Here is a 26,457-nt window from a genome sequence, read left to right as displayed (position 1 = left end):
CAAAACATGAATATTTGGGTTTTTTAAATCTTTGTGATAATTATACACTAAACGTATACTTAATGACACTAGAGGAAGCAGATTGTTACTGGCATTAAAAGTACAACCATTTCTAGACTGTTTTAAATGCCACAGAGTCTCCTGGTTAAAATGTAAAGCTGCACAGCTTGCCTATGTCATCTTTACAATAAGATTAAACCAGCAAAGGTCTTAACTTTACTCTACATTTTACTGCCAGGTTTTATTTAGATCAAGTATCGCTGCAGCATTCTGACCAGCCCAGAGTTAGCAGCAAATGGCAGGAATCATATAAAATGCAATATCTTTTTTTTCTTTTTTTAAACAAAGTGCTTTTCTAAGATATACATACATATATAAATAGATACAAAATAAAGTGTCACCATTAAAAAGCTCAACTATTTAAAAGCTTTTTGACTATAACTTAATACATAGAAAACACTGAAATGCAAGGGCATGGAATCCACTAAAAGGGTTCAAAGTCTTTTTTTCTTTAATTGCTAGAACAAAATCATACCAGTTTTCAGACATGCGCACACACACATACACACACACGCACAAGCTGCAAAAGCAGTATTAGCTCAGGGAAGACTGAGCTACAAAGGGGATTTCATATCTTACTGTCAGTTTATCTTGCTATATAAGTCCTGATTAGAAAACAGCTGTTTTGTATTGTAGAATATATCCTTTCCATGCTATTCTGATTCAGAGTTAGAATCTTAGCATGAACGGTATTTAAATGCCATTTACCTATGAAACTCAACACTATTCCAATATATTATGGTAGATGGATATAAAATACTCAGAAGACAAAGCTCCACAAGAAGTGTTAAGTCAGGCACGTTACTGAGTTGCCAGTGTTATTTCAGCTGCAGATGCATCTTAAAAATCTTTCTGCTCCATCAGGACATGCAAATTTCTGCTGACTTCTTACAAATACTTCAAATGTTTTTTAAATAAGTAAATGGCAATAAACAGAGATTTGGAGAGACATAAAAAGAAAAAGCTGTAGGATAGTACAACTCTGTAGTGATATATTGGCCTTCTCCAATCTTTCAAACTTAAAAAAAAAATGAGTATCAGGTTCCATTTAGGAATAATTCATTGAGATGCAACAACTGCACTACAAGGTATAGGTAAAGAAGTGGGGGTGGGGGTGGGGGAATCCATGAGCTTTTTGCATTTGCTTGGAGCTACATCTAAATTATTTGGTATTTTAGTAAACAGTGTTATGTAGTCATCTATATCAAAAAAGGGGGAGGAAAGGCAATCATGAAACCATATAATGATCCTGTCTTGACATAAATAACTCTCCTCAAGAGATAAAGCTTTTCATTGGTACTTTAACACTGACTAAAAGCAAACTCTTGTGAGGCAAACCGCACACACATTTGTATTCCCCCGTCATAGAAACTATGAGTTAACAATAAGTCACGTATAAGTTTGAAGAAGCTAGTTCAAATATCTGTACAAAAATATAAAATCTAGAAATTCTTTTTTTTTTTTTAGCCTGTGTTGATTCTTGGAAACATCACATGCACAATAATACAATTGGAAAAGTGGCAACTAAGGAATTAAATATTTGTAGTTGTTTTTACATATATACATATTACAATAAAAATAATTTTATTTCGATTGGTTGGTTGGAAGTATACTACAAGCTAAATTTTTTAATTCCCAAAGTCAAAATCTATTTTATCAATAGCTTACTAAAATCCAAATATATTAAAATTTCTACGATAAATGCAGAAAAGAAAAAGGATTTATAGTCTTCTAGATGGCCAACTTATCTACTATGAACAAACTAGAGGATCAGCAAAATAATAATGTATGAATGCTCCTTCTGTAGATAATTGGACCCAAAGAGAGAGAAAGAAATTCACAGTTCAGTAAGATCCCTAACCCTGACCTTTAAGTTTTTTTTCTTTTTATACATTCAATACAGTATCATGTAAGCTGTGCAAAACTTTACTTAAACTGGCAGTTTGCCATTTCAGTTGCATTTGTCTTTGGTACAAAAATAAACAATCGCATTAATGTGCAAGTATTTGTTTTCTTCCGGCCAAGTACCGAAAATTATTTTTCTAGAGCCATCTTTTATACAATACATAGACTCTGTGGCATATCTACATTTTCAACATATTCCTATATACATTCAAAAATTTGTAAGAGCTGGAACAAATACATTAAAACCCATGAGACCATCTATATATCTTCTCTCCCACAGGAGTTTCTCCTCCTACAAAATTTTTACTATTCCATGTTTATTCTTTCCCCCTTCCCTCCCTCCCTATTCAATACAAGGCACAAAGAGTATACATTATTTCTTACTTGCACAGACATTTAAATACCGTATCAAGCTCAGAAAATTATATTTTTTTATATGGCACACCAGCTTTATTGCTAAGTGTGCTATTTACAAGTTATGGTTACAAAGAAAACTTATTGTTTAATTTAGAAGAAAAAAGCAACAATTCTTGAAAAAAATCCTTGAGTTTACATTTTTTTTAAATTTAGAGCATAAACCTGCCATAATGTTTGGCGTTTTGCTAGATTTTTATTTGCAAAAAACATTTTGCTCCTATATAAGTTATATAATCTGGTCCTAGATAAACTTAATTTTAAAATTAACATGTAGCCATCACATTTATGCCAGAAGCAGATTTGGATCTACAAGGTTTATGCTCCAAAATGCCATTAAGCATTTTATATCATGCTTTCACTTACCTTACTACATTGTTATAAAAATAAAACTAAAAAATTATGGAACTTAAAACTGTGTTTTATACAGCACTAAACTCACATGCAGACCAGAATTAATTCTACAATGTAGTAGTTCATGATGCAGGCATAGCTCTGACCAGGGTAATGGGATAAAATGATGTCTACTAAACTTTTGATGTTGGTATTCGCAGTCCAACAAGTCCTCCTGTAGGATCTCCTTCTGCTGTTTTTTCTAAAACCTGGTTCACAAATTCTGAAGTTTGCCCAGACACTGGCTGTCCTAGAGAAATGAGTAAAAACACATCTTCAGAGTATTACTAAGAATATATATGTCCCTTGCTCTTTATTACTTACGAATTTAAGCTTTGCCAGTGTCTAATAAGATCAAACATGATCTTTTGAACTCTTGAATGAAAGGGAGGATATAAATCAAATAAATAAGGGTAAAAGGTGAGTTATGCTATCTGAGCAACCAGTGCTCAAGATTTAGAAATAATAAACAGGGAGGCTTTTTTTTTTTTTTTACTGCTTATAAATGGTACTGCATTTGCTGTTCACTTACCAAGAGTATCTTTAATAAGTATATCAAGCTTCTGATTCATATTTGTTACTCTCTCATCTTTAGGATTCTGCACTCTATTCACAATTTCTTGTTTGATAGAATTGATCACAAACAGCAGGTTATCTGCAAAAGAGACCAAGCAACAGTGTAAGCCCATCCCAGTGCAGTTTTTCTGAGAAGGAAGAATACATCTATTATGTAAAAGTAATTTTATACCATTGTTCCATCTGAAATTGCCACATTGATATACAGTAACTAATAAAACTACATTAATGCTGAAGACAGAACTCATAAAAAGTAATACAGAAAAAAGGTATACTAAAGATTGAAAGGTAGAGGGTTTTTTTAAAGAAAAGATCTTTGTATGTAACAAACATTAATATGGATGCCAGACAAGACTCTGTGGTAGAAGCTCCACAAGTGGGACACCCTAAACTACAATGCCCCCCCCCCCAGTTTCCTGCTAACTGATGTGGCAAACATTTCAGATTGTTAAATCTTTTAATGTCCTTATAAAACTGTGATAACTTTACAGAATAACTTGTGAATTACCTATACAGACCAGCTGCTTTCAGATTTCATATAATTAGATCATACTTCAAAATGGACAGTTTTGTCAGTCAGCATACTTAAAAGATTTAACAAGGATTCATAATTTTGATAAATTGAAATCAATCACATGTAGTTATTTTTAGTAGAAGACAGCTATTTTTTTTTCTTTTGTAAAAGCTTACCATATTCAGTATTAAGACCCCAAAGTTTAACTTTGTTGGCTTCATACTGAGCTTTCTTTTTCAGTCGGCAAGCCCTGTGATATTGAGAAGAAAGGAAAAGAATTGAAAGTGAGATATTGTTCCAGTTGTTCAGAATGTTCATCACACACATAATCAGAGGTTCAGAATATTAGGTGTTACCAAGTGGTATCCAGACTATAATTCCTGATTGCAGCACTCATTTCTCCTTTCACTAACAAAATGATTTCTGTATGAGTATTTATTTATTAAACATATTTCTATCCCATCACAATCAAAAGACTCTCAGGGGTTTACATGGAACAAATAATACAATTTAAAACATGCACAGTACAATCTTAAAAACCAGCAGTTATAAATAGGAACAATAAAATGACATTAAAACAAAAATGATACCATAAAATTAAGGAAAATAAAGTTGGCAACATCTTATCATCACAAAATACTATAGCTTTCAGTAATACAATTAAGTGTAACCATGCTGGCTGCACACAGCAGGCTATTATGATCAGGGACTCTTCCAATGTGCTATGAGGGGTGTGGGGCAAGGGAGTGAGGGAGAAGCAATCGTTTGCATAGAATGGTTCTTATGATTAGACTTAACCAAACCCTCAGGTACAAAGCCATGACTTCCAGAATAGCTTTTTTTTTCAATATACCAGTCTGCAAATGCTTATCAATAGGAGGAGGAGGAGGATTTATCAAATTTGTATGCTGCCCAACACTCAACAACTCTGGGCAGCTCACAACAATCAATCAAAATATAAATAATCTATACAAAATATAAACAATATGATATTATACACACACACAAACATACATAAACCTAAAATATAACAGAACAAACTGAATTGCTAGCATTTTATTTAAGAAATTGTTACCTAGAGGCAAGTTTATTTTTTTCTTTCCTTGATCTTGGTCTTGCTGTTAAGGGAAGTTCACTGACAGGGGTCAAATCACTAATTACTTTATTCAGTTTCCTAAGTTCATTTCCAATTTGTAGCAGTTTTTTAGGGTTAGGTGTCAGATCTTCTACATCAGTCCTTCGTGACTTTTTAACAGCATATTTTCCTATTTAAATATATACAAAAGTAATCAATAGGTTGCAAATTCACATTCAATTTGTGGAAATACGTTAAGCTACAACTTGGTATGCTTTCATGTTGATCTGCCAGCACTATATCTCACATAATACAACTAAGAAGTCTATATGGACTTTAAACAAACTACAAAGCATGTTAGCAGTAACATAGGCACAAAAGAAAAAAGATCATACTGCAGGTGCAAGATGTACAGTCAGAAAACCAGTAATACATCTGTTTATTTTAGGCTATTTTGCATTTAATATAAAGCACTTTTAATAAACGGTGATGTAACTAAAGACAACCACTATCACCAATGCCATAAAAAATATTATTTTCATTTCTTTCACCAAAGTTAATGTCTAGAAATGCAGATTATTAATGCATTTCCTGCAAAGAGGGAGATGAGAACAAATACTGTCAAGGTATCACAAATGATATTAAAAAGTAGGAAATATTTCTAAGTTGCAGAAGCAAATCGTTTTCCTATCTTCCTTCAATTGCTTCAATAAATTAATTATTTAATAATTAATTTATTATTTAATAATAAATTATTGGAACAGTGAATAAAAGTTGTTTTACTTAAAAGAAAACTGTGATGAGGAAGTTTTGGAATATTATCAACATTTCAGTACTTCCATGACCCTATCCAGTGTTAACCCAATCCATGTTAAACAGTTTTAGAATGCCTGGAGATCTTACTTAAACAAGACAGAGGAAATTCTGACAAACTTTAAGAAGTATGCCCATGCACCTGTAAAGAACAGTTCTTACCGTGATGTAATCCGTTCTTCTGATACATATTACTTGGTAAGGTGTCTCGATTCCACTCAGAAGGCCTTAACATTCTCTCCTGCTGTGATGGCGTCAGTTGTTCACTATATTCCCAGAAGTATCTTCGCTTGCCTCTTTTTCGACAAGATATTGCAGTCATTTCTTTCAAATCTTCTACAGAATCATTTTCAAAACCTAAACATTTATAAAGTTGTACTTTTATAGAGCTTGTCCATAACAAATGGACCACAGATAGAGAGAAGAGAGTACATCAAAAGTAAGGGTAAAGAGGATTGGAATAAAGGGAAAGTGAAACTTTAAACATTGACAATTTCTGGCAATGTTCAAACTTTTTCCAAATTGACTGCTGACAGAGAACTCTCAGATTTTTATGGACAAAATATTTTTAACCTCCGGGCTGATGGCATAGGACTTTTGCAGAACTTCTCTTAACCATTTTGTTCTTAAGCAGAGGCTGGAACTAGCGGCAATTATTTATCGAACTCTCTATTTCTCAGCTAATGTTCCCTTCAAGTCAGCATTCTACCTCTTTGGTTTCAGAAAGTCAAATGCTCACTGATTCACTGCAGGCATGCAGTATACAGTCAGATACAGAGAAAAGTATGAACTGGTGTTACAGTGTAATATTATATTACATTATATTACATGCATATAATTTTTTTAGCTTCCATACTATGGATATTGCTTTAAACAAAAAGTGAAATTTTACTCTTTCCAAATCATACTAAAGAGGCATTTTCTAATCTCATATTATAATAGGTACCTGGTTTCCCAGACTAGATATAAAATGCTTTTTTTCACAGAAGCCATTTGTACTTGCATCTGTTTATGCTCATGGAAAATGAATGTTAAATAGAAGGCTATATACCATGAATGATTTATATTAGCCTTTATATTAATTATGCAATGGACAGAATAATAAATCACTTTATCTTGATACACAACAAGAAGCAGTGGCATTTATTCATTACAATGATAAACACTATTTCTGGAAAAATTTCCATATAGATCATAGAGCATGGCAGTCATTAGGGCCCATCAAATTATTATATATGACACAAACATTTCCAAATTGTTAAAAAAAACCCTCTAAATGGAAGCCTTACAGGCTGTTATCTATACTGCTGATGGTTTACAGCGTACCTTAAAATAAAGCAACCTCACCAGTGTTATATAAGACATTAAGACAACACTGTTGCATTCTAGCACACATAATGTGCTTCCTTTAGTTACATTAAGCAAGAAGTTGTTCCATATAGCTAAAAACTCATTTTTCAATTTTAGAGTGTGTGATGCTTTCAAGAGCAGCAAACATCTCCAAAAAGAGTGGCTTATTAGTTTGGCTCTAGATCAAGGATCCTCAAACTTTTTAAACAGGGGGCCAGTTCACGGTCCCTCAGAATGTTGGGGGGCCGCCGGACCCGGCATACCTGTCATGCAGAATAGTCCGGCTCTGCGATCTCCCTCCTCGTGCATCGCCTGCAGCTCCCCACACAGTCCCGACACTTCCGCTTCTGACAGACAGCAGCGGCGGCCAATCAGGCGGGCGGGCCATACTTTGAGAACCCCTGGTCTAGATCATATGAATTTAATTACCTGGTTCAGAAAATGTATCACTGATGTCATCATCTTTATCATCCTCATAATCTTCCTCTTCATCATTTTCAGATAGTTCATGCTCACTTCCAAAGCCTTCATCATGGTCTTCATCCTCCACCTCTTCCTCATCATCCTCATCCTCATCAGGGTCAGCATTGCCTGCTTGATCAGCTGATCCATCACTGACAAAAAGAGAATAATTATGTTCTTCTTTTTTCTGTGAAGGATCTGAAACTGAGGTGCTAGCAGAGAGATTGCTCTTCTCAGCAGTAAGTCCTGGAGTTTCCTGGGGTGGAGTGAGGAGCAGAGCCTGAGTCTCTTTAAAAGGCAATACAGGAGCACTGTGATTCTGAAGTGGGTCAGTTCCTTTCTGCTCTTGTCTCTTTGCTACAGCTCCACAGTAGCAGGTGTTTTCTTTTGCAGCATCAGCATTTGCCTGGTTCATGGCAGATCTGTTCTGGTGCACTGGATTTATCTTTACTTTTGCCTTTTTAACATAATCCTTACATTCAACATGAATATTCACTTTCTCATTATTGTACATATTGGTCTTAACCATGATTTGTGTGCTTGAATTGGCCTTGCTTGCTTTCTGAGTAAATTCGGATAAAGGTGCTTCAGCCTGAGCAGTTTTTGATGAACAAACTGGGGCTGCTGCTCTTGTTGTAATTTTCTTGGTTGGCAGAGAAGTTAATTGGGTTTGTTTTGCATTGAACAGCAACTCTGGGTAGCACAGTGGATCTGAGACAGGCTGAGAATCCTCACTGTTGAGCTGAGCCAGAGTCGGAGTTTTACTTATTACCTCTTCATCCTGATATGGGCTTGAAAAATCATCAAGACCCAAATAGTCCACCTCTTTTGTTCCCCAAATGTCACAGCTGGTTAATTTTGTATACTTCGTTAAATCTTCACAGTAAGTATCCCACTGATCCCAATTTGCAGGGAAAGACATTTCAGTATCCAGAATCTCAGTAAAAGTCTCTAAGCTCTCAAATTCTTTACAATCATCTACAGAAAGGAGATTGTCCCTGGAACTCTGTTGGTAATCCATTCCTCTGTCCTATTAAAGCAGATACAGATAAGCATATCAATAACAGTTCATGCATTTTCTATCCAGATTCTCACCCCATCAGCCAGCTAAGACCAAAAGAAATTAATAATTAAATATATCAGCCTTGAAGGGAATAGTACACAAAGCAACTTAAAGCAGTAATTCTAAAGTAAGTTTCATTGAACCCAGTGCACTTTCCAAATGAACATACATAGGCCTATGCTGTGTATCAGTTCTGAACATTTGGGAGTTTGGGGAGTCAACAATTCCTATGCTTATCTCAATGCTTACTTGCCGATAGGAACACCTCATCAGTTCTAGTATCTTATAGACCATTCCTCTCTTAAAAGCTCAATAAAACATCAGAGACCCTGAATGAATCAGAACAAGAAACAAAGTGGTAAGAAGTCCATTCTTTCTTGAATTAATCCCATAACATTCAGATTCTGAAAAGCTTTATTTTAATTATATTGATTAAAGACTATATTATTTAAAAATATATTTAAAATGGGCAGAAAACATCAGCCCAAATGATCAAAAGTCTGAAGCAAATCTCCTAATTGGTAAAGATTACAATGTTTGGAACTATTTGGTTTAGAAAAAATGTGAGTAAAAGCATATATGGTATAATTTAAAAATGTACACATGACAGAGATAAAAGATATAGCAAATGTATATATACAAATTTTGCTATGTCTGTTATCTCTGTCTCTCAAACTCTCTCACAAACATACACACACACTCGTATGTATATGTGTGTGTGTCTGTGTATGTACGTGTATATGTATATGTGTGTGTGTGTATACACACACATACCAATGAAATTGAACAGTGTGAAATAAATGGAAATTGTGCACTGGGTACAACTGATAGCCACTGCTAGATAATTTTAAAATTGATACGCTTAGGAAAGACAAGGATATTAATGGTAACTAGCCAGAATGGCTATATGCTACATCCTGAAGGAGAGGGAGCATCACTCTCAATACCAAGTGCAGAGGAAACTGAGGAGAGAGCTACTGCCTCCTTTTATCATGAGGGAAAAAATCTTGCAGGCATCCTGTAAGCATCTTTGGGAAAACTATTGTTTTGAAAGGTAGCATATAAATTTATAAATGAAAGAACTACATAGGCTTTTGGTGTGTGTGTGTGTGTGCACACACACACACTTTATATACACACTGCATTATAATAAAGCTGATATGCTTAAGAAAAGGATCAAAATTAGGACAATTTTTAGACAAATATAAAAATCAAGATATATACAATATATCAAACACATGGTAGACAAATATATTTATAAAGTATTACTACATGATAATTTCATAATTGTTTTAAACTATATTCCAAGAGGAAGAAAAATGCAGAAATGGAACAAATTATCAAAAGGGAGGCTGTGGCATCTTTTAGGATTTCAAAGGGTAGCTTCATCTGAGTTTCTTTAGGAACGAGATATGCTTCATGCAATTAAAGGAAAATAATGTAGCTTACCAATTCATACATGAAATCTGGGTCAGAATTGTTAGCCAAGAGATCTGTGCTGATCAGAGTCTGTTCTGAAAACATGTGGCTTTGAAAGGCATCTCCAAAAGGAGGGTCCATTCCACTCACACTAGGCTATAATAAATTAATATTAGTTTAGAACTTAAAACTTCCCAATTTTATTATAAAACAAAACAAAAATATCAATCCTTCAAACATTACATCTTTTCCTATTTTTTTCATTCTTACAATGGATCAAGAATAAACATTTGAGCTTAACAACCTTTTAACATTTCCTATACATATGTGTATTATGGTTCTGCCTGAGTTCCCAAGATGTGCTAAGCCAGTTTGGTTTAGCATTTTTCTGAACCCATTATTATTTATGGCTTAGAAAATTCTGTGAATCCAGCCACTGTGATTTATTCAATAAAAATTATCAAAACAAATGAGGGGTTTGCAGAAGATATGATCCCTACATCTTTCTACCCTATCTACAATATTTGTAATTAAATAAGAATATACTGTAGCCATCTAAACTTTTTAGTTTTATTTGTAACAAAAATTACCCTCTTCATCTCTTATCCTTCTGTAACATTAAGGTCAGAAGTGGTAGCAAGATATACATGCTTTCTTCCTTGTTTTTCTTTGATGTTCTTTCCCAACAACATGTATTCCTGTTTTAAGCAATCCATCAAAGTATGTTCTATTTTTTGAAAGAATAACCATGATGCACTGGTGGATACTGAATTACATACAGTTCTTTTAAGCTGTTATTTTGTTTTTGAAAAAGTATTAAAAGTTGCTTAGGTGTATTGGTGTGTATTGGGCATTTACCTGAGGCATTTCAGGTAAATCCTCCAAATCCAAATCCAAATGTTTTGTTTTCCTTGCTTGCAAATTATGTTCCAGCTTTTTTTCCGAGTCAGTAGGCAGCATATAACTCATACAATGGTGAGTTGCAGATTTTTTGCTAGGAAAATTTTTACTCTGATTACTTAGAATACTTATTTCTCTGGGGAGTTTCTGCCTGAAATGAAAACAAAACCATTAAATCATTTTACATCAAATGCATACATACATATATACCTGTCATCCTATTTCCTTTTAGGTTAAACGAAACCACAATCTCAGAACCATTTTGGCTTCTTTTAGCAAACACTCATTCTTCACAACAGACCATGTGCTATCTAACACCCTTTTACCAGCATTTGCATGCCTTAAGATATCTCCACTTTCCCTAGCTTAGTTAGTAAACATGCTACTAAGAACACAAATCCATCTACTTCCTTCAGTTTTTCTCCACTGATGTACAACTTGCAATCATTCACTCCATTTTCCATATCAAACACAACTATCTTAGTCCTCCTTTTTGCTGCAATCATTTTTACATCCATCTCTCATCCACAGCCTCTTTCTCTTCATCCTATCTTTTTTCATATTTCCTATTAGCATAATTGCATAGATTTCAGAGGCAATTTGTAAAGTAATTCTGTTCCAAGCAGCTTCCACATAATCTTTTCTTATGCCTACTTGGATTGTGTTGGCGATTAATCTAATCTAATCTAATCTAATACTTTTTCATATAGGATTTGTACTTTCTATTCCTGCAGTTGTTCTACTTCCATTCTATTTCTTTTACATTTTTCCCTTTTTTCTATTGTCATTTTTTTCCTAAGATCCATCACTGATACTACAAAAAATGGTCTATTCCACATTTAGAATCACTCATCAGCCTCATGAATTCTCTCAGTCTTTCATCCTAAATAATCAAATCTACTTGTTTCTTTCAACGACTTGCACATTTTAGACTGTTTTTTAAACACACCTGTAGTATGAGTACCATCAGCTGAAAACTACTGCTGCAAGGGATCTTGCTTTCAGGTCCTTTAAGGCTTTAGATATTAGTATCAACACTCTGAGTTATGTTTGGAAACAAACAAGTGGCCAGTGCAGTTGTTTTAGAATATGTTTCCTTTATCTAGCTCTGCTCTGTAACATAGTTTTGTGTTCAGAATTAATGGCTGTTTCTCAGTTGTTTTCAAAGGCTGCCCACACTGAATGTAAACCAAACTGTATGTTACCAGGATGTGAAATTGGTTCAGGAAGCCACATTTCAATATTCTAATGAGTATCAAAGTAGAACCAGCAGATGGAACTGCTTCAGCCTAATGTTAATATTCAGATGAATATTTTAACATGGGCCAAATGTTTATGCTTCTACAATAACTGGCACTGTGTGTCACAAGAAAGTAAATGTTCCTATAGATTGAGAAGAATCCACATCCACACACAGGAGAAGCTGCTCATTATGACTTTGCAGAAGCAACTGATTATGCTTTCAGCCTTTGCTGATGACTGGCCATTTTGTCATTATGGAATAGAATATAACTACTTGTATAATTATTCCTAATATAACAGAATTACCTTCAGAGGGGCACATGTCATGCAGAATCATAAAAGCATAGCCACCTTTTATTATAATGTGTAAAGCTATTTTTTCAAGTGTAAGAAAACATATACCTCCAAATATGATTCCAAAAAAATAAAGTATAAAAATTATCTGAATATGCATATCAAGTTTCCAAACAGTTTGAAGAGTTTCTATTCCAGTCAGTATATGAATGATTATGCAGAAGTAATTGATTGAGCTACTGCTATTATTTTAATGTTTTACTGGCTTCATTTGTTGTGTTTTTAATGTTCTACTGTTACTTTATGATTGTGGTGTTTTGTGAAGCCTTTATATTGTTCTACTACTGCTTATTACAGTACTGGAAAGGGAGAGTAAACTTTTATGAAGATGATCTAAAATTCATTAGAATAAACACCCATAAATTAAGCATATAAAGTAGAATAACTGGATGACAACTTTGTACATAGTAAGAATAATTCTCCATAAAAATTCAGTGAAACAGCACATTAGGATGTAACAGAATAAGAAAACAAAACAAATCCTAATAACTATATATTTCCAATAAAACTTCTCCCTTAGATCAGCCTTTTTATAAAGAATTAAATTTTCTTAGAACTTCTACCTATAGCAGCTATATTTTGACAAACCTGATGATTAAGATTTTGGGCAGGTTGTTACACAGCACCAATTGAGCTAGGCACACTAAGCACAGCAAGATAACATTAGCAAAATAACTTACACAGTACTGTGGCACTTTCTATTAGGATACAGAAATGGCATTGTTCATTAGTGACTCTAGAAGCAAAGGCCTCAATTAAATCAATTTACTGAAACAAATATTTTAAGTTGGTCGCTTTTCCTGCAGTGAGATAAAAAAATATAATTCTCATAATTACCTTTTGGCAAGATAAAAACTGCATATTTGTAAATTAAAGCTGACTTCTGTTGTTCCAATATTCTGTTTCAATTTGCTCACAAATGCTTTACATGTTGTGTTGTCTCTCTTTTCAAGTGTAGTGAAATATTGCATTTAAACTTAAGGACGCTGCAGATCAGCTTGAAAGCTTACGTGAATGTGCTGGAATAACTAAATTATTCCAAATTAAATAATTAAATTTGGTTCCATACAATAATAGACAAGCAAAACAGCACAAGGATCACACCTGGTTCTGCCCATATGCATCACCTATGTTTATTCTATAAATTATATTTATTTCATGAAAATTTATTTATTTATTTATTTATTTATATTTCAAATTTGTCACTGCCCATCTCACTGCAGAGCGACTCTGCATAATCATTCATATACTGACTGGAATGGAAACTGTTAAAATGCTATAAACTAAGTCATTGCTTAGCAAGTTGTTCCTCTCCTATACTTACTGACATGAAAAAGTATCCCTTGAAGCATTTATGCAGGCATTGATGATATATGATTATAACCCCAAGACTATAAAGGCATATGGTTTAATACACAGAAGCTATCACTGAATGTGTTAAAACTACTGCCTTGCCAAGCAAAGTAAAATTACAGCAGTTTTGCTAGCTTTTTTATCAATTAATTTTCATATTACTATTTAACTGTTATTTAAGGGAAAATCTGCCTTTGCTAAACATTAAGTGCTATTCAGTCATTTGGAATTACTAAATATGAAAGGAATTGGAGTTTGGGTGGGCTTCACAGAATCCTGGTAACTTGTGTAGACACAAATTATCAAAATTTAAAGAGTTCTGAATCACAGAGGATCCAGTTCAGTTAACTAAGCAGCACTGCACAAGGCAGTGTATGTGTATGTTTATTTATTTATAGGTTAGTAATTAACATAGATTTTGTAGCTGTGAAGTGCTTTAGATTCGATTCCAAAAAGGTCCACTGGAATACAAGGAAGTGCAAATACAGCACCTGTCTGCAACTCTGCATTTTTTTCTTGGGACTGTGCAGCTGGTTCAAAAGATGCAGGCCTTTAAAAACCAGACAGGTACTGTGCTCATACGCCCCCCCCATAGCAACATCAGATGCAAAGGAGGATAAAAGCTCCTGAGAGAACAACTGCAAGTACTACTTGTAATGCAAGAAAAAGAGAGACACATCTGAAATTTTTGCTATGAGGAAAATGAGAAATATAGGTAACCATAATGTCTACTTTCACTAATTACTGCAAGGAAAAAAAAAATCCCTAATTGTTTGTAGCACGGATTTAAGTCTAAGTAGGATTCCATATCCTTTTGTTCTGACTGCTCCAATCACCCTGCTTGAATCCTTTAAACTGCTTCAGTAGGTGAACACAGCAGCATCCTGAACCATCTGATTTTCAGTTTGCTTTCTGTTTTAATGGAAAAGCAACAATTGCAAACCACACCCAGATGATTTAGTCTAGGAAAATGTTCTTTTTCTTCTTATTGAAATTTCAAAGGACTATGAGAATTCTTTGTTCAAAACAATAGTTTTTTTAAGAAGAATAGGAAAGTGTTCACTTTTCTGATTCCAGAGTTCTTACTTCCTTAATTTTTTTAAACTGACTTCCAGAAGATGGCCTTTCAAACTCTTGAGAACAATATTTATAGAAAGATCTTTTTCTGTGTATAGCTTGTGCTTAATACTAGTCTATAATATATCAGTTATCACAGCTGACAATGAACAGCTCATTTTTATACCTCCTCTCTCAGTTTGTGGAGGGTCTCCACTTTCATTATGACATTTATTCTAGCTCCAGTGGCACAGAGAATCCCTGACAGTACAACTATGATCTCCCCAGCATAGCCAGTGAGCAGGCATGACAGGAATTGTATCATATACATCTAGAAGGCACCTAGTTAATTATCTAGAAATTATGCTTCTTAACAATTATGTCCAAGGCCTTTTTTCCACAAATATATGAGATAGCAAGCCCATCTGAAGTGTTGTTCTGGTCACTATACCTCTGAAAAGATATTGTAAAGCTAAAAGAAGGTGCAAGAAAGATAACCAAAATTATTATGGGAATAAAGCCATTATCCACTATAGAGAAATTATATTGATTGTATCTTTTTAGCGCGCGGGTAAAAGAAGACATAATACCAGTATACAGAGTTATGCAAGATATGAAAAATAAATAGAAGGGGTTTTGCTCCCTCTCTCACAATGTTAGAACTTAGGCTAATTCACAGTAAATAAATGAGGGGAGATTCACAATTAATAGCATGAAGTACTTTTTTATACAATGCGTACACGTCTGGAATTAACTTCATAAGAATTTGATAGCCACCAATTTAGACTGATTCAAGAGAAGACCTGAGAAATGTAAATGAAGGTTTAAGCTATAAATGGCTACTAGCTGTGAATCATAGACAACTATAGCAACGTTTAAGCCTAAAATAAAATAAATATCTTAAATACCACCAATATTAAAGTACTAAAGTTAATAAACACTAAATCCTAAAGGTAAAAACGAATGGTGAGAAGAAGCAAGGATGTTCACACAGGGAATAGGAATATGGGAAAACATAACAATAAGTACATAATATTCAATCATACAAGTACCTAGGCCTGATACCTTTCCTTTAAAAAACCAAACAAACATGAAAATCCATTTCTGATGAGAGGAAAGATGTAATCAGTAAGAGAGAAAACTCGGAAATTTGACCTGATGCTTTCAAACTAATCTTTCTTGCTCATCTTCTCCATATCTGTTTCATCTTGAATTTTAATAATCCATTTGTCTGTATAAATTCAATGGTTTTCCACTGTGGGTTTACCTTTATTTTACATTGCATTTGGGGGACTTGCTTAAAATATTCTGCAGAGTTTTATAAATCATTCATTATCCTAGGGAAATACTGCATACTAAGATATTTTTCTGTAAATTGTATTGATTTTCCTATCAGCATTTATAATGACTAAAATTCCATTTTGAAGCAGAATTACATATTCCAATTATTTTTAAAGCCTTCATAACTGTGAAGTGAGAATTTATTGGTAAGCAACAGTCTGGAAAAGCACAAGTGCAATGTCACTGGGATACAATCACTGTGAAAGTACTCTGAAGAACAGAAATGCTGTAGAAATAAAACTGTACAGAAAGACTAATGGTGAATTTACCCTTGTTCTAACAAACAGCACTAGCCATTTCCCCTAAAATATTTGAAAGCTAGGGCACAAAGTGAAATCGAAACACGATCTGAAAATGAAAGGCTAGTACAAGTTTCTTTAAAAAAAAAAACAATACTTGCACTTTAATGTATTATTGACTTTACCATCTACTGCCACAGGCTTAATCGAGACATACCTAGGAAATCTAGCATCCATCAACTTGAGGGAGGTAGAATATACCCCTTTTCCAATCATTACAGAAAAGGGGAAATATTTAAAGGATTTTTTTCCCCAACCAAAGTAACTGAAACTGCTCTGTAAATTGGTTCTTGCCATCCAATTGTATCCAACTGTATCCAAGATACAATTCTTTGGGACAAGCTTGAGTGACACTGACATGAACATTTCAAGTTTTCTTGATGATTTACCAATCCCATCTTCTGAAATTTTCTATTCATTTTCCAGTTGAGACTGTAGCCCTCAGACGTCCTGGTGACTTACCATGCAAATACCAACCAGGTCTCATCCCATCAGCTTTTTGCAAAAGCACTTAATGCTTAATATACTCTCTTTTATGATCAGGCTAGTATCTCTGAGCCTGGATGAACTAGGATAGATAGAGTATCCCTCTTTCAGCTTTATATATCTGACAATAAAGTTCCCTGTTGACATGGTTAGCTCTGAGTTTACTGTTATCTGTGCTGTAGTTATTTCTCTACTTGCTTTGTCACCCCCATCCCTCTAGTAAACCAGGATACAAATAGCAGATAGCTCAGAGCAAGCTCCATGCAACATATATGAAACTCAGTACTGAGCCAACTCTGTGGCTGACTGATGGCACTTTTGAAATTATACTTCTTTAACACCACTGTATTTGCATACCAGCAGAACTTTTTGAAGTAATTTGAAATCAATTACTGTATAGTTTTGGATCCAACAAAGTTAAGGAAGCTTTAAAGGCCATTTATGGTAGTCTGTTAAGCATACAATGAATTGGGGATCTCTGGCTATCTAAATATGGTTGGTTTTGTGACTTCTATCGTTCATGTCAATAGTGATGGATGTTGGAAACTGTAATTCAGCAATGTCTGAGAGGTCATTGATTCTTTACCCAATCTACATGACCATGCCAGACAGAATAACTTGAATGCATTTCTTCTTTTTTCCCTACAAGTAGTGCAGATGCTTGAACTGGTAATGAATTGGATGAGGGCCAAGTATACAATACTGTTGACAGAGGCTCAAATAGTCTGCATAATACAAAACGCTTTTGAATGGTGAGACAAGTGTAACTCCTCCTGAACAAATATAATTTAGTGGAAGGATATGGAATCCAGTGCCCTGCAAATGTTTTGGATACCTCTCATCAACTCCAGCCACCAAAAACAATGGTAAGGTATTGTGGAAAGTACATCTGGAGAGTAACATGCTGCCAATCCCAATCTGCTCAGTGATATCCATGTATTAGTAATAATTTTATTATTTATTTATTTATTCTATTTATTTGTCTAATTTATGTAGCTGCCCATCTCACAAAGCCAGTGACCCTGGACGGTGTACAACAGAACTAAAACAATAACAAATACCTAAAATCATTACATTATTAAAAAAAATTAAAAACTATAACAACAGAGCTCATACCAAAAAAAAAAAAAGTAATGGAGCCACCTCACAAATTCACCCATCCCCTGAGGTCTTGAGGGACCTTCAGAAGCTCAAAAGTAATGAAGCCAACCTCACCTCAGGGGGGAGAACATTCCACAATACGGGTGCCACAGCAGAAAAGGCCCACCACCTAGGGCCTGCTAAACATAGCTCCCTAGATGACAGAACCCACCAGATCTCTGCTGGATGGGCAGATGAAATCAGGGAGACATGGTCCCTCAAATAGCCTGGTCTCATGCCATGAAGGGCTTTAAAGGTCAACACTGGTACCTTGTGTTGGACCCGGAAACAAACTGGTAACCAATGCAGCTTGTGAAGCAGAGGTGTAATGTGTTCTCCAGAAACACACATAACTGCTCGCACCACTGTATTTTGCACCAGCTGAAGTTTCTGGATACTATTCAAGGCAGCCCCATGTAGAGCACATTGCAGTAGTCCAACAGGGAGGTGACCAGGGCATGAGTGACCATGAGTAGGGCCCCTCAATTTAGGAATGGGCACAACTTGCGCCCAATACCAAGTTGTGCAAAGGCCCTTCTAGCCATGACTGTCACCTGCTCATCAGGAGTTGTGAGTCCAGAAGGACCCCTAGATTGCACACAGGGTCTGTTTGGGGCAATGCAACCCCATCCAACACCAAATATGGTATACTCCTAGAACTGGAGGGCCTCAAAACCCAAAGCCATTCAGTCTTGCCAGGGTTGTCCCATCCATACCCCCACAGCCTCCAGACACTGGGATAAAACATCCATAGCATCACTTAATTTGCCAGGAGTGGAGATGTACAGTTGGGTATCATCAGTATACTGATGATACCTCATCCCATGGCGACGGATGAGCTCACCCAGCAGCCTCGTGTAGATGCTGAATAGGAGAGGAGAGAGCACTGACCCCTGCAGCACCCTACACTGTAGTGTCTCCTCCCCAATCACCACTGACTGGAATTGACCTCAGAGAAAGGAGGTGAACCAGCACAACATTGTGCCCCCCACCCTCAATACTCTGAATCAATCCAGAAGGATACCATGGTCGATGGTATCGAAAGCTGCTGAGAAGTCAATTTATTTATTTATTTATTTATTTATCACATTTATATAGCTACCCATCTCACACAAAATGACACAAGTTATGCTAGTGAAATGTGAGTTTGTTCGGAAGCTGCAAAAATTACAGCTACTAAGCTGTCAACTGGACCAGCTAAACATGATATGTTAACAGCTACACTGATTCCTCGTATAGTTCAGGCATAATTTGCAGAATAAGCTCTTCTTTCTAAAAATTAGTTTTGAGACCTGGCTACATATCAGGGCTGCAAGCTCCAGATGATCACTAGATGACAGCATATAGTTGCAAATTGTCTTTGCTGCTATCTAGTGATCATCTGAGGTCCTACAGTCCATAAATGACAGGCCTACCGAAGGCAGCTATTAACAATTGGAACTGAACAGTTATCTAATAATCCTAAATACTATTTGTACAGTATCAACCTGGAATTTACATAACTCTCAGCACAGGATGGTTGGGAATTTTTTTCTAAATTAATGCAAAGGCTTAGCTCATTTACCATTCTGCTAAATGCATCACAACTCCCAGAGAAACACAACCATCTCTTCACTACTGTATAGTGAAAACTATAGCAACTTTGTAAGAAAACAAAGGCAGTGAATCTGGAGAAGAATTTACATTCAGTGCGATACAAATTTACTTTCAAAATATAATTGTGATTTGGGGTTTCTTTCGGGTTGTAACGTCAATGCTCAGAGTTATTTTTTCTTCACAGGAGTTTTCAAACTTTAGTTGCCTTAGCTTCTCCAGTGTAAACATTGTTTAATACAGGGGTCACCAATTTTTGCGGGGAAGGGGGAAGAGAACTAAGTGCATGTATGGAACACTCATGACATGTATTGGTAAGTTAAAAGTTGAATGACCCTGGATGTGTCATTCTTCCACCACTGAAAAGCCTGGTTGGTATATAAGGTAGGACCTAGATTTCTCCTCAGATTATTTAGCCATATTGAAGAACTTGTGTTTAACTCTGGAGACCTTTCAACAATTGCTGCAAAATTAAATAGATTGATATTTACTGTGATATAGACACATTTTAAAATACATGGAAAGTAATATGATTAAATTATATTGTAATTTTATTTATTTATTAATGCCCTGGTCCTGTTCATTTTTTGAAGTGCTGCCCCAAGCACACTACTTAAAGGCTAACTGTAATCTTTAGCCCCAAAAAGGTTGTGTACCTCTGTAACAAAACTAAAAGTTGAGGGAAAATATTTTTGCTGTTTTTTTTTAATCAAAGTGCATACTGTTTTTCAATACACAATACAAATGGTTAAATCAGCTTGCAATTTACAATGCAAATGTTTTGTTGCATTCTATTTTTGGACAGGTTATCATTATTTCCTGCTTCAGAGCCCTATACAGCAATTAAAATAAAAGTGTACTCATGTAATTTTTACCCCCAACATATAGCTTTTCTTGCATCAGTTCTTAACTTTCAATTCTACATCAATATACTTGAGATCTTTCATCTAAGAATAAGTGAATAAGCTGATTTTTCACAAACTGGTTCTCCCTGATTGCTTCATAGACTTGCTATTTCCAAGCTGGGGATTAGTTTCTTGTTGTAGGCCTAAGAGATATCAGCCAAGACAAAGGAATTATTTTGATATGAAAAAATCCCCTCCCTAGTACAGCCTCACAATACATTACAAATAGGACATAGTATAGATATATTATATAACGTACATCTTATCAATAAACTTTCCTGAAAAAGTATTAGGAAGTATCACAGGTGAAGCAGGAGATTCATCAATAGTTAGAGCATTCCTCAGCTTTTCAGGGCTGGCATTTATGTGGTTAAAATGTATATTCTGTTCACATTGTTATGTGTACTGAAGCATCCTCACAGCCCTGCTGTTACGAGATAAAGTTCTAGCAGAGGCTAAATTTGTCTTGCATCCTATCAGGCCACAAAGAATAAAAGAACTGAAGGCTCTATTTCTTTGATTTTTCAGCAGTACTGAATATTTTCCATGATCAGCTCCCTAGTAAGGTTTCTCTGTTTTGAAAACTAATCATTAATATGAACTAGCACAATCTCTCATTCATCAAATCTCATGTTGCCTGCTAAGAATGTGGCTTATGTTTGAAGCTGAAGGTTGCACCTGAGGCCTCAAGCCTTTGAAAGGTCAGAATACACAACTTCCTGCATTAATGGATTACAAGTTGTGGAGACTTAAATAAACCAAGAAAATATACAAATCTGATGTAGCAGCTGGACAGTTCCCCCACCTTATAATAAATAAAAGTTTTAAGATGTCAGGCTTAAACTATTATTATTCATATTGCTTCTGCAAGGAATACTACAGTACATTGTTAAATTACTATTTAATAATTTAAAGTGTTTTTTAAAATATTAATTTTACAGTTGCAAAAATACCAACACAAAAGAATTAATGACATATTATTGGATTCTGCCAATGCTTAATTGAAAATACTAAAGTAGGGACTAAAAGAAAGCAAAAAGTTCAAAGAATCTTGAGGTTTCATAGTGCAAAGGAAGAATTTGATCTTCATGTCTCATTTTTGTTTTAGAAACTGCACACCATATGCAACAATTATTGTCCATATGGCAGAGCTGACAATGAAAGTATCAGTGCAATTAAAAATTGGTTAGCTTTGAACAATATCTCAGTGTTTGCCATAAAAATGTAATAAAACATCACTTGGACTTCAAGTGTATTAGGAAAAGGAATATCTTGATTGTGAGATCAAGAAGGTGGTGGCATCACAACTCCAGTTAGATTTGTATACAGTATTGATAATCTGTATTCATTTCAATAACTTATGGATGGAACTGTTTTGATTGTCTTGGTTAAAAATTTACGAAAGGAAGTAGATAATGCAAGTGCAGCCCTATTAATTCTTCTGGATGCTCAGAGGTTTTTGTATTATTAGCCCTGATATCTGTCTTGATCACCTAGCAGAGTTAGATCTATATAGCAGCAACAGTTTCAGTCCTACTGAATCATGTCTGGCATACTGGGAGATTGTTTGATACCATATCCTTTGACATCCTACAGGGTTCAGTTTTGGCCCAATTATTATTTAAAAACAAGCTGTTGGATAAGTAATTGGGAACTGTAAAGTGAGATCGCACCAGTGTATTGATGACACCGAACAATAATGCCAAAAACATGGTTGATAATCTGAATGCTCAATAAAGTTTACTCATGAATTAGGATTTAACCAATTCTGGACTAGATACCTTAGGATGCCCCCCATCTCTAGTTTCTGAGCACCTAGGAGTGAATTTATGTTCAGTGCACTAGTTTCAACCTTTTCTAGGCTTAGCTGACCATTATCCTGCCCCTGGTTACATCATATTTAGACATTTGCAATACATATTATATAGGACTATCATTTAAAGAGCCTCTGGAAGCTTCAACTAATGCAAAATGCAGCTAGATTTACGCTACTGAGATCATAATCCAATAACACTGGAAAAATATGTGCTGGTTGCTAATTGTTTTCTGGGCTCATTTCAAGATTTAAATCTTTAAAGGATGAATAGCTTAGGGACTGAGTAAGAGTATGCTTGTTTTAGAATGGATGTGTCTGATTTAAATCTATAGCAGAACCATCACCTCTTAAAACAGATGCAGAAAAAAATACTTTAAATTCTACAAGTTGCAATCAAAATTAAAGTTACAAAGGATAACATCAAGCAGTGTTGAAAATGCAATTAAACTAAACAATCTATTGCTTATCTAAACTAGTAATATTTCTTCAGGACAAAATTCCACAGTCTGGGTCCTGCTTGCAAAAGAAGCCCCACCCCAAATACCCACCATTTTCAGGGACCAGTTGAACAAAAGGTCCTGTAATGAAGATCCATCAGTTCAATGAGCTACCTGCCTTTACTTTCATCTTCATCATCGGAGTAAAACTTCTCAAAGGTGGGCAGTCTGCTATTTCTCAACTAGTCATCTACCTAATCAAAATATAATAGTAATAGAAAGGTGATTCTGTATTTGAAGTGCACCTATTAACCCAAGGAAAGATGTTAGCACAAAACAAACTATGTCCTGCCTACTTTTTATTCAGTCTTCTTGCACTTTGGCAGTAATGATGGAACCTAGAACTTTTCTCCCTATGCTATCGAAAGGTGCCCTGCTCACTGCCTGCCACTTCTACAGTATGCATATATGGAGTTGCTTCTCAGCATTAGCTTCTTCCTTATCACCCCTCAATTCTAACTGCTTTTTTTAATATTCCGGTGCTCGGATCCCGCCAATCCACTTCATCAGGCTGATCCACTAACACACCTCCCATCCAATATGGCCGCTCCACCAAACAGGACCGAAACACACTCGAACAAATTGTCGCTTTGCTCCGCCCCCCCGTGATCCTATTGGCTTGTTCTATTCGAAACTCTGTCGCCATTGGGCGCGCCCGCTGTCGTTCTTTCTGACTAGCGGCCTCTCTCAAGTTAGAATGACGCGACATGTAAACAAATCACTTTCTGGAGGTTCCGAACTAATCAGAACTCCGCCGGCCCACGCCCGTCCCGAAGCAAACGAGGGGGAAGAGAGCCGGGCAGCCCTTTGCATCGCATCCCGGAGGGCAAAAAAACATTCCTGAGCTACAAAGTTACTTAAAGGGAGGGGGGGGGGGAGAGAGAAGATACCTGTAGCCTATCAATGCGGCTTGGGTGGGGTTTCTTCTTATTTTATTATAAATATTTGTATGCCGCCCAGGGGGTCACAAAGAAGAGGTATCGGCACTAAAAGAGGGTGGCGGTGGTGAATCTCAGATGCCTCCCTTTTCCTCCTTAGGGCTACAACCGAACTTTGACAAACTCCTAGCGTTGCAATGCACACAAGGACTCCTCACACACCCCATCCAACCATTCAGCGTTGCAAGACCGAAGGGAGAGGTTTTCTCCCTTTTCCGTCAATGCCTGTTCTTTTTGAAGCACACTCCTTTATCTTGGACTCCACGCCAACTATTTGGCTTCCTCCACTCGCCGGTATTACCAAACACAACAAAAACCACGAGGGCTGAGCCAGATACCCTGAATGTTTCACTTCCCTCCCATGCAGACTAAGCGGGCGATAAAATTGGGGTAAACGTTAAATATTAATATGTGTAGCCTTCGGGTTTCAATACGATCTGAAGCATATGAAATTATTCGACCACTTAGCTCTCTCACCATTTCGCCGGCTATTCAACAGTGTTTAATCTTAACAGATTATTTTTTTCTTATTAACAAAAACGAGAGAATATTTTCGTCCGTACATAACACAGACAGGTCTTCTGAAATGGAGAAGGTTGAACCGAACCAAACGGACCCCACAAGGCTTCAGCGTACCCTTTATAACAGCTGACAGAGCCTTCTTTCAAATGCCCTAGTAATAAGCGAAACATGCAGAAGCCTGCACAAAATTGAACCAATAGGTAGGTCTCCTCCTTCCCCATGTCTCTCCTTCCTACTGTTATAAACGCATAAGTCCAGTTTTTGGAAAACGAGGTTAAAATGGGACAATCCATTACAAAAGTGAACCACTAAATTAATCCAAGGACTCAATACCGATGCCTGAAAAACGCCTAGCCTAAAGTCCCTCCTTCACTTTACATGGAAAAGGAGACTATAAACAAAGAATTCCCCAAGCTCCTCTGCAGTCTGAGGAGAAAGGAAAGCAAGCACACGCCCCCTTTTCTTTCAATGTCCCTTTCCACCTAGGGCGAGCGCCCCGAAGAATCGAGCATGTTCCCGCCGTCCACCCTGCATGTCACTTCCAGAATTAAAAGACCGAAAGCTCTTTTACCTTAACTTCAGGCAAACGCAGCCCATTTGCCTAAACTAACCCTTCCGCCAACAGTTCTCACTGCAGCTGCCCCGGGTCTCCTCTCCAAGCCACGCTGCGGAAGGACAGCACCTTCCTCTCCCCCCACGAAGATGACCTCGCCGTTCTCAGCAGACTCCATCCTAAACCAACCTCAACCTCAACCTCCTCCTCCTCCCGCCCTAGGAGCAGCAAGGACCCTCGGCGCCTCCCTCCCGCCAGAGCCGCCGCATCCTGCTGCCGCCGAAGGGTTTCTCAGCTCATACAAGAACCTGCCGGGATCGTCGCTCTCCCCGCCCCCCGCCTTCTTCCGCCCCGGCGCGGGGGGCATGGGGCCCCCCAAACTTCTCTCTCTCCCCCCTCCCCACCTCCTTCTCTGTCGGGGCTTCAGCGGCTTTCATCTCCCTTCGTGGCTTCTCACCTGACGCCCCGACCCAGCGGGGGGATAGAGGACGTCTCACTTCGGGTCCCAGCTTCTGCTGGGGCTATAGCGCTGGCCCGGCCCCTCCATGCCGCTCTGGGGTTTGTTTTGTTTATGTCCCTTCCTGACGGATTCCCGGAAATCGCGTGACTCGCCCCCATCACGTGGGCTTTAAAAACGGGGGGGGAAGGGCGAGAAGAGCCAAGCCGAGGCAGAAAGTAAGGAGCCAAAGCCACCAATCAAAAAGTAAGGAGCCAAGGGCCAATCAGCGGCCGCAGAAACTGGTCTCCCCTCTCATGTGACGGACCGAAGGGCGGGGAGAAGGAAGGGAAGGTTCTTGCTCAGCTGACGGGGACGGCGGCGGGAATTCAACGGGGGAGGGGGGCTACGAATGACAGCTCCTAATTGCAAGCTGCAGTTGCATTGGCCGCTCGTCCATGGAGCGAGAATTAAAGGGCCGGATTGTATTCAGTCCCAGCTCGATTTCTAGTGATCTCTAAATTGCCTCCAGTCTTGCAAAACTCCTTTGGGATAATGAGAGCTGCAATCCGACACCCCTGGGTGGGCCCACTGATTCGATCATGCAGCCTTACTTCAGTGTTATGATGAGGTGTCGACCTAGAAACTGGCTCTAATCCAGAGGCATTTTTAAAACCCAGAGATGCAGATGCGGAAGGATGTATAGTCCTGCTGTTTTGCAAGTGCTGGGCGATGGTCAGGATGAGAGTTCTCAGGGCCAGCCCCTTGTGCAACTATCTTCAGCTGCACAAGTCCTGGTTGCAGGATTGAGGATCTAGTATTTCTAGCCTATGGAATCTGAACTATTGAAAGCAATTACTGCTCAGAGGTTGCAAAATTGTTTCACTGTAAGGACAAAGCTACAGATTAATCCAGAGGAGGCCTCTGCTTCTCCAAATGACAGCCTAACATAGGATTTAGTCATCTGTAGTTTTTACCAAAT

General features: G+C 36.9%; 1 protein-coding gene across 2 annotated transcripts; it reads right to left on the bottom strand.

Moving 5' to 3' along the window:
* Nucleotides 1-1,162: 1,162 nt before the first annotated feature.
* Nucleotides 1,163-25,657, bottom strand: CREBRF (CREB3 regulatory factor). 2 transcript variants are annotated; one of them, XM_007425880.4, is made up of 9 exons: nucleotides 25,497-25,657; nucleotides 10,903-11,095; nucleotides 10,075-10,200; nucleotides 7,530-8,592; nucleotides 5,913-6,107; nucleotides 4,938-5,127; nucleotides 4,039-4,112; nucleotides 3,305-3,427; nucleotides 1,163-3,022 (listed from the first exon to the last, which is right to left on the bottom strand). In XM_007425880.4, the coding sequence occupies exons 1-9, from the start codon at nucleotides 25,655-25,657 to the stop codon at nucleotides 2,907-2,909; spliced, it is 2,241 nt and encodes a 746-aa protein (XP_007425942.2). In that variant the 3' UTR covers nucleotides 1,163-2,906. The 2 variants fall into 2 exon arrangements, with proteins under 2 accessions (XP_007425942.2, XP_087989807.1); XM_088133681.1 differs by lacking the exon at nucleotides 25,497-25,657 and adding an exon at nucleotides 23,078-23,168.
* Nucleotides 25,658-26,457: the final 800 nt, after the last annotated feature.

The sequence above is a fragment of the Python bivittatus genome, unplaced genomic scaffold, assembly GCF_059951505.1.
Source record: "Python bivittatus isolate LINGU-HERP-01145 unplaced genomic scaffold, Pbiv_v1 ctg000080_np1212, whole genome shotgun sequence".
In the NCBI taxonomy this organism is placed as follows: Eukaryota; Metazoa; Chordata; class Lepidosauria; order Squamata; family Pythonidae; genus Python; species Python bivittatus.
Note: the sequence above shows the minus strand (reverse complement) of the source record. Positions and strands in the feature narration are given on the sequence as shown.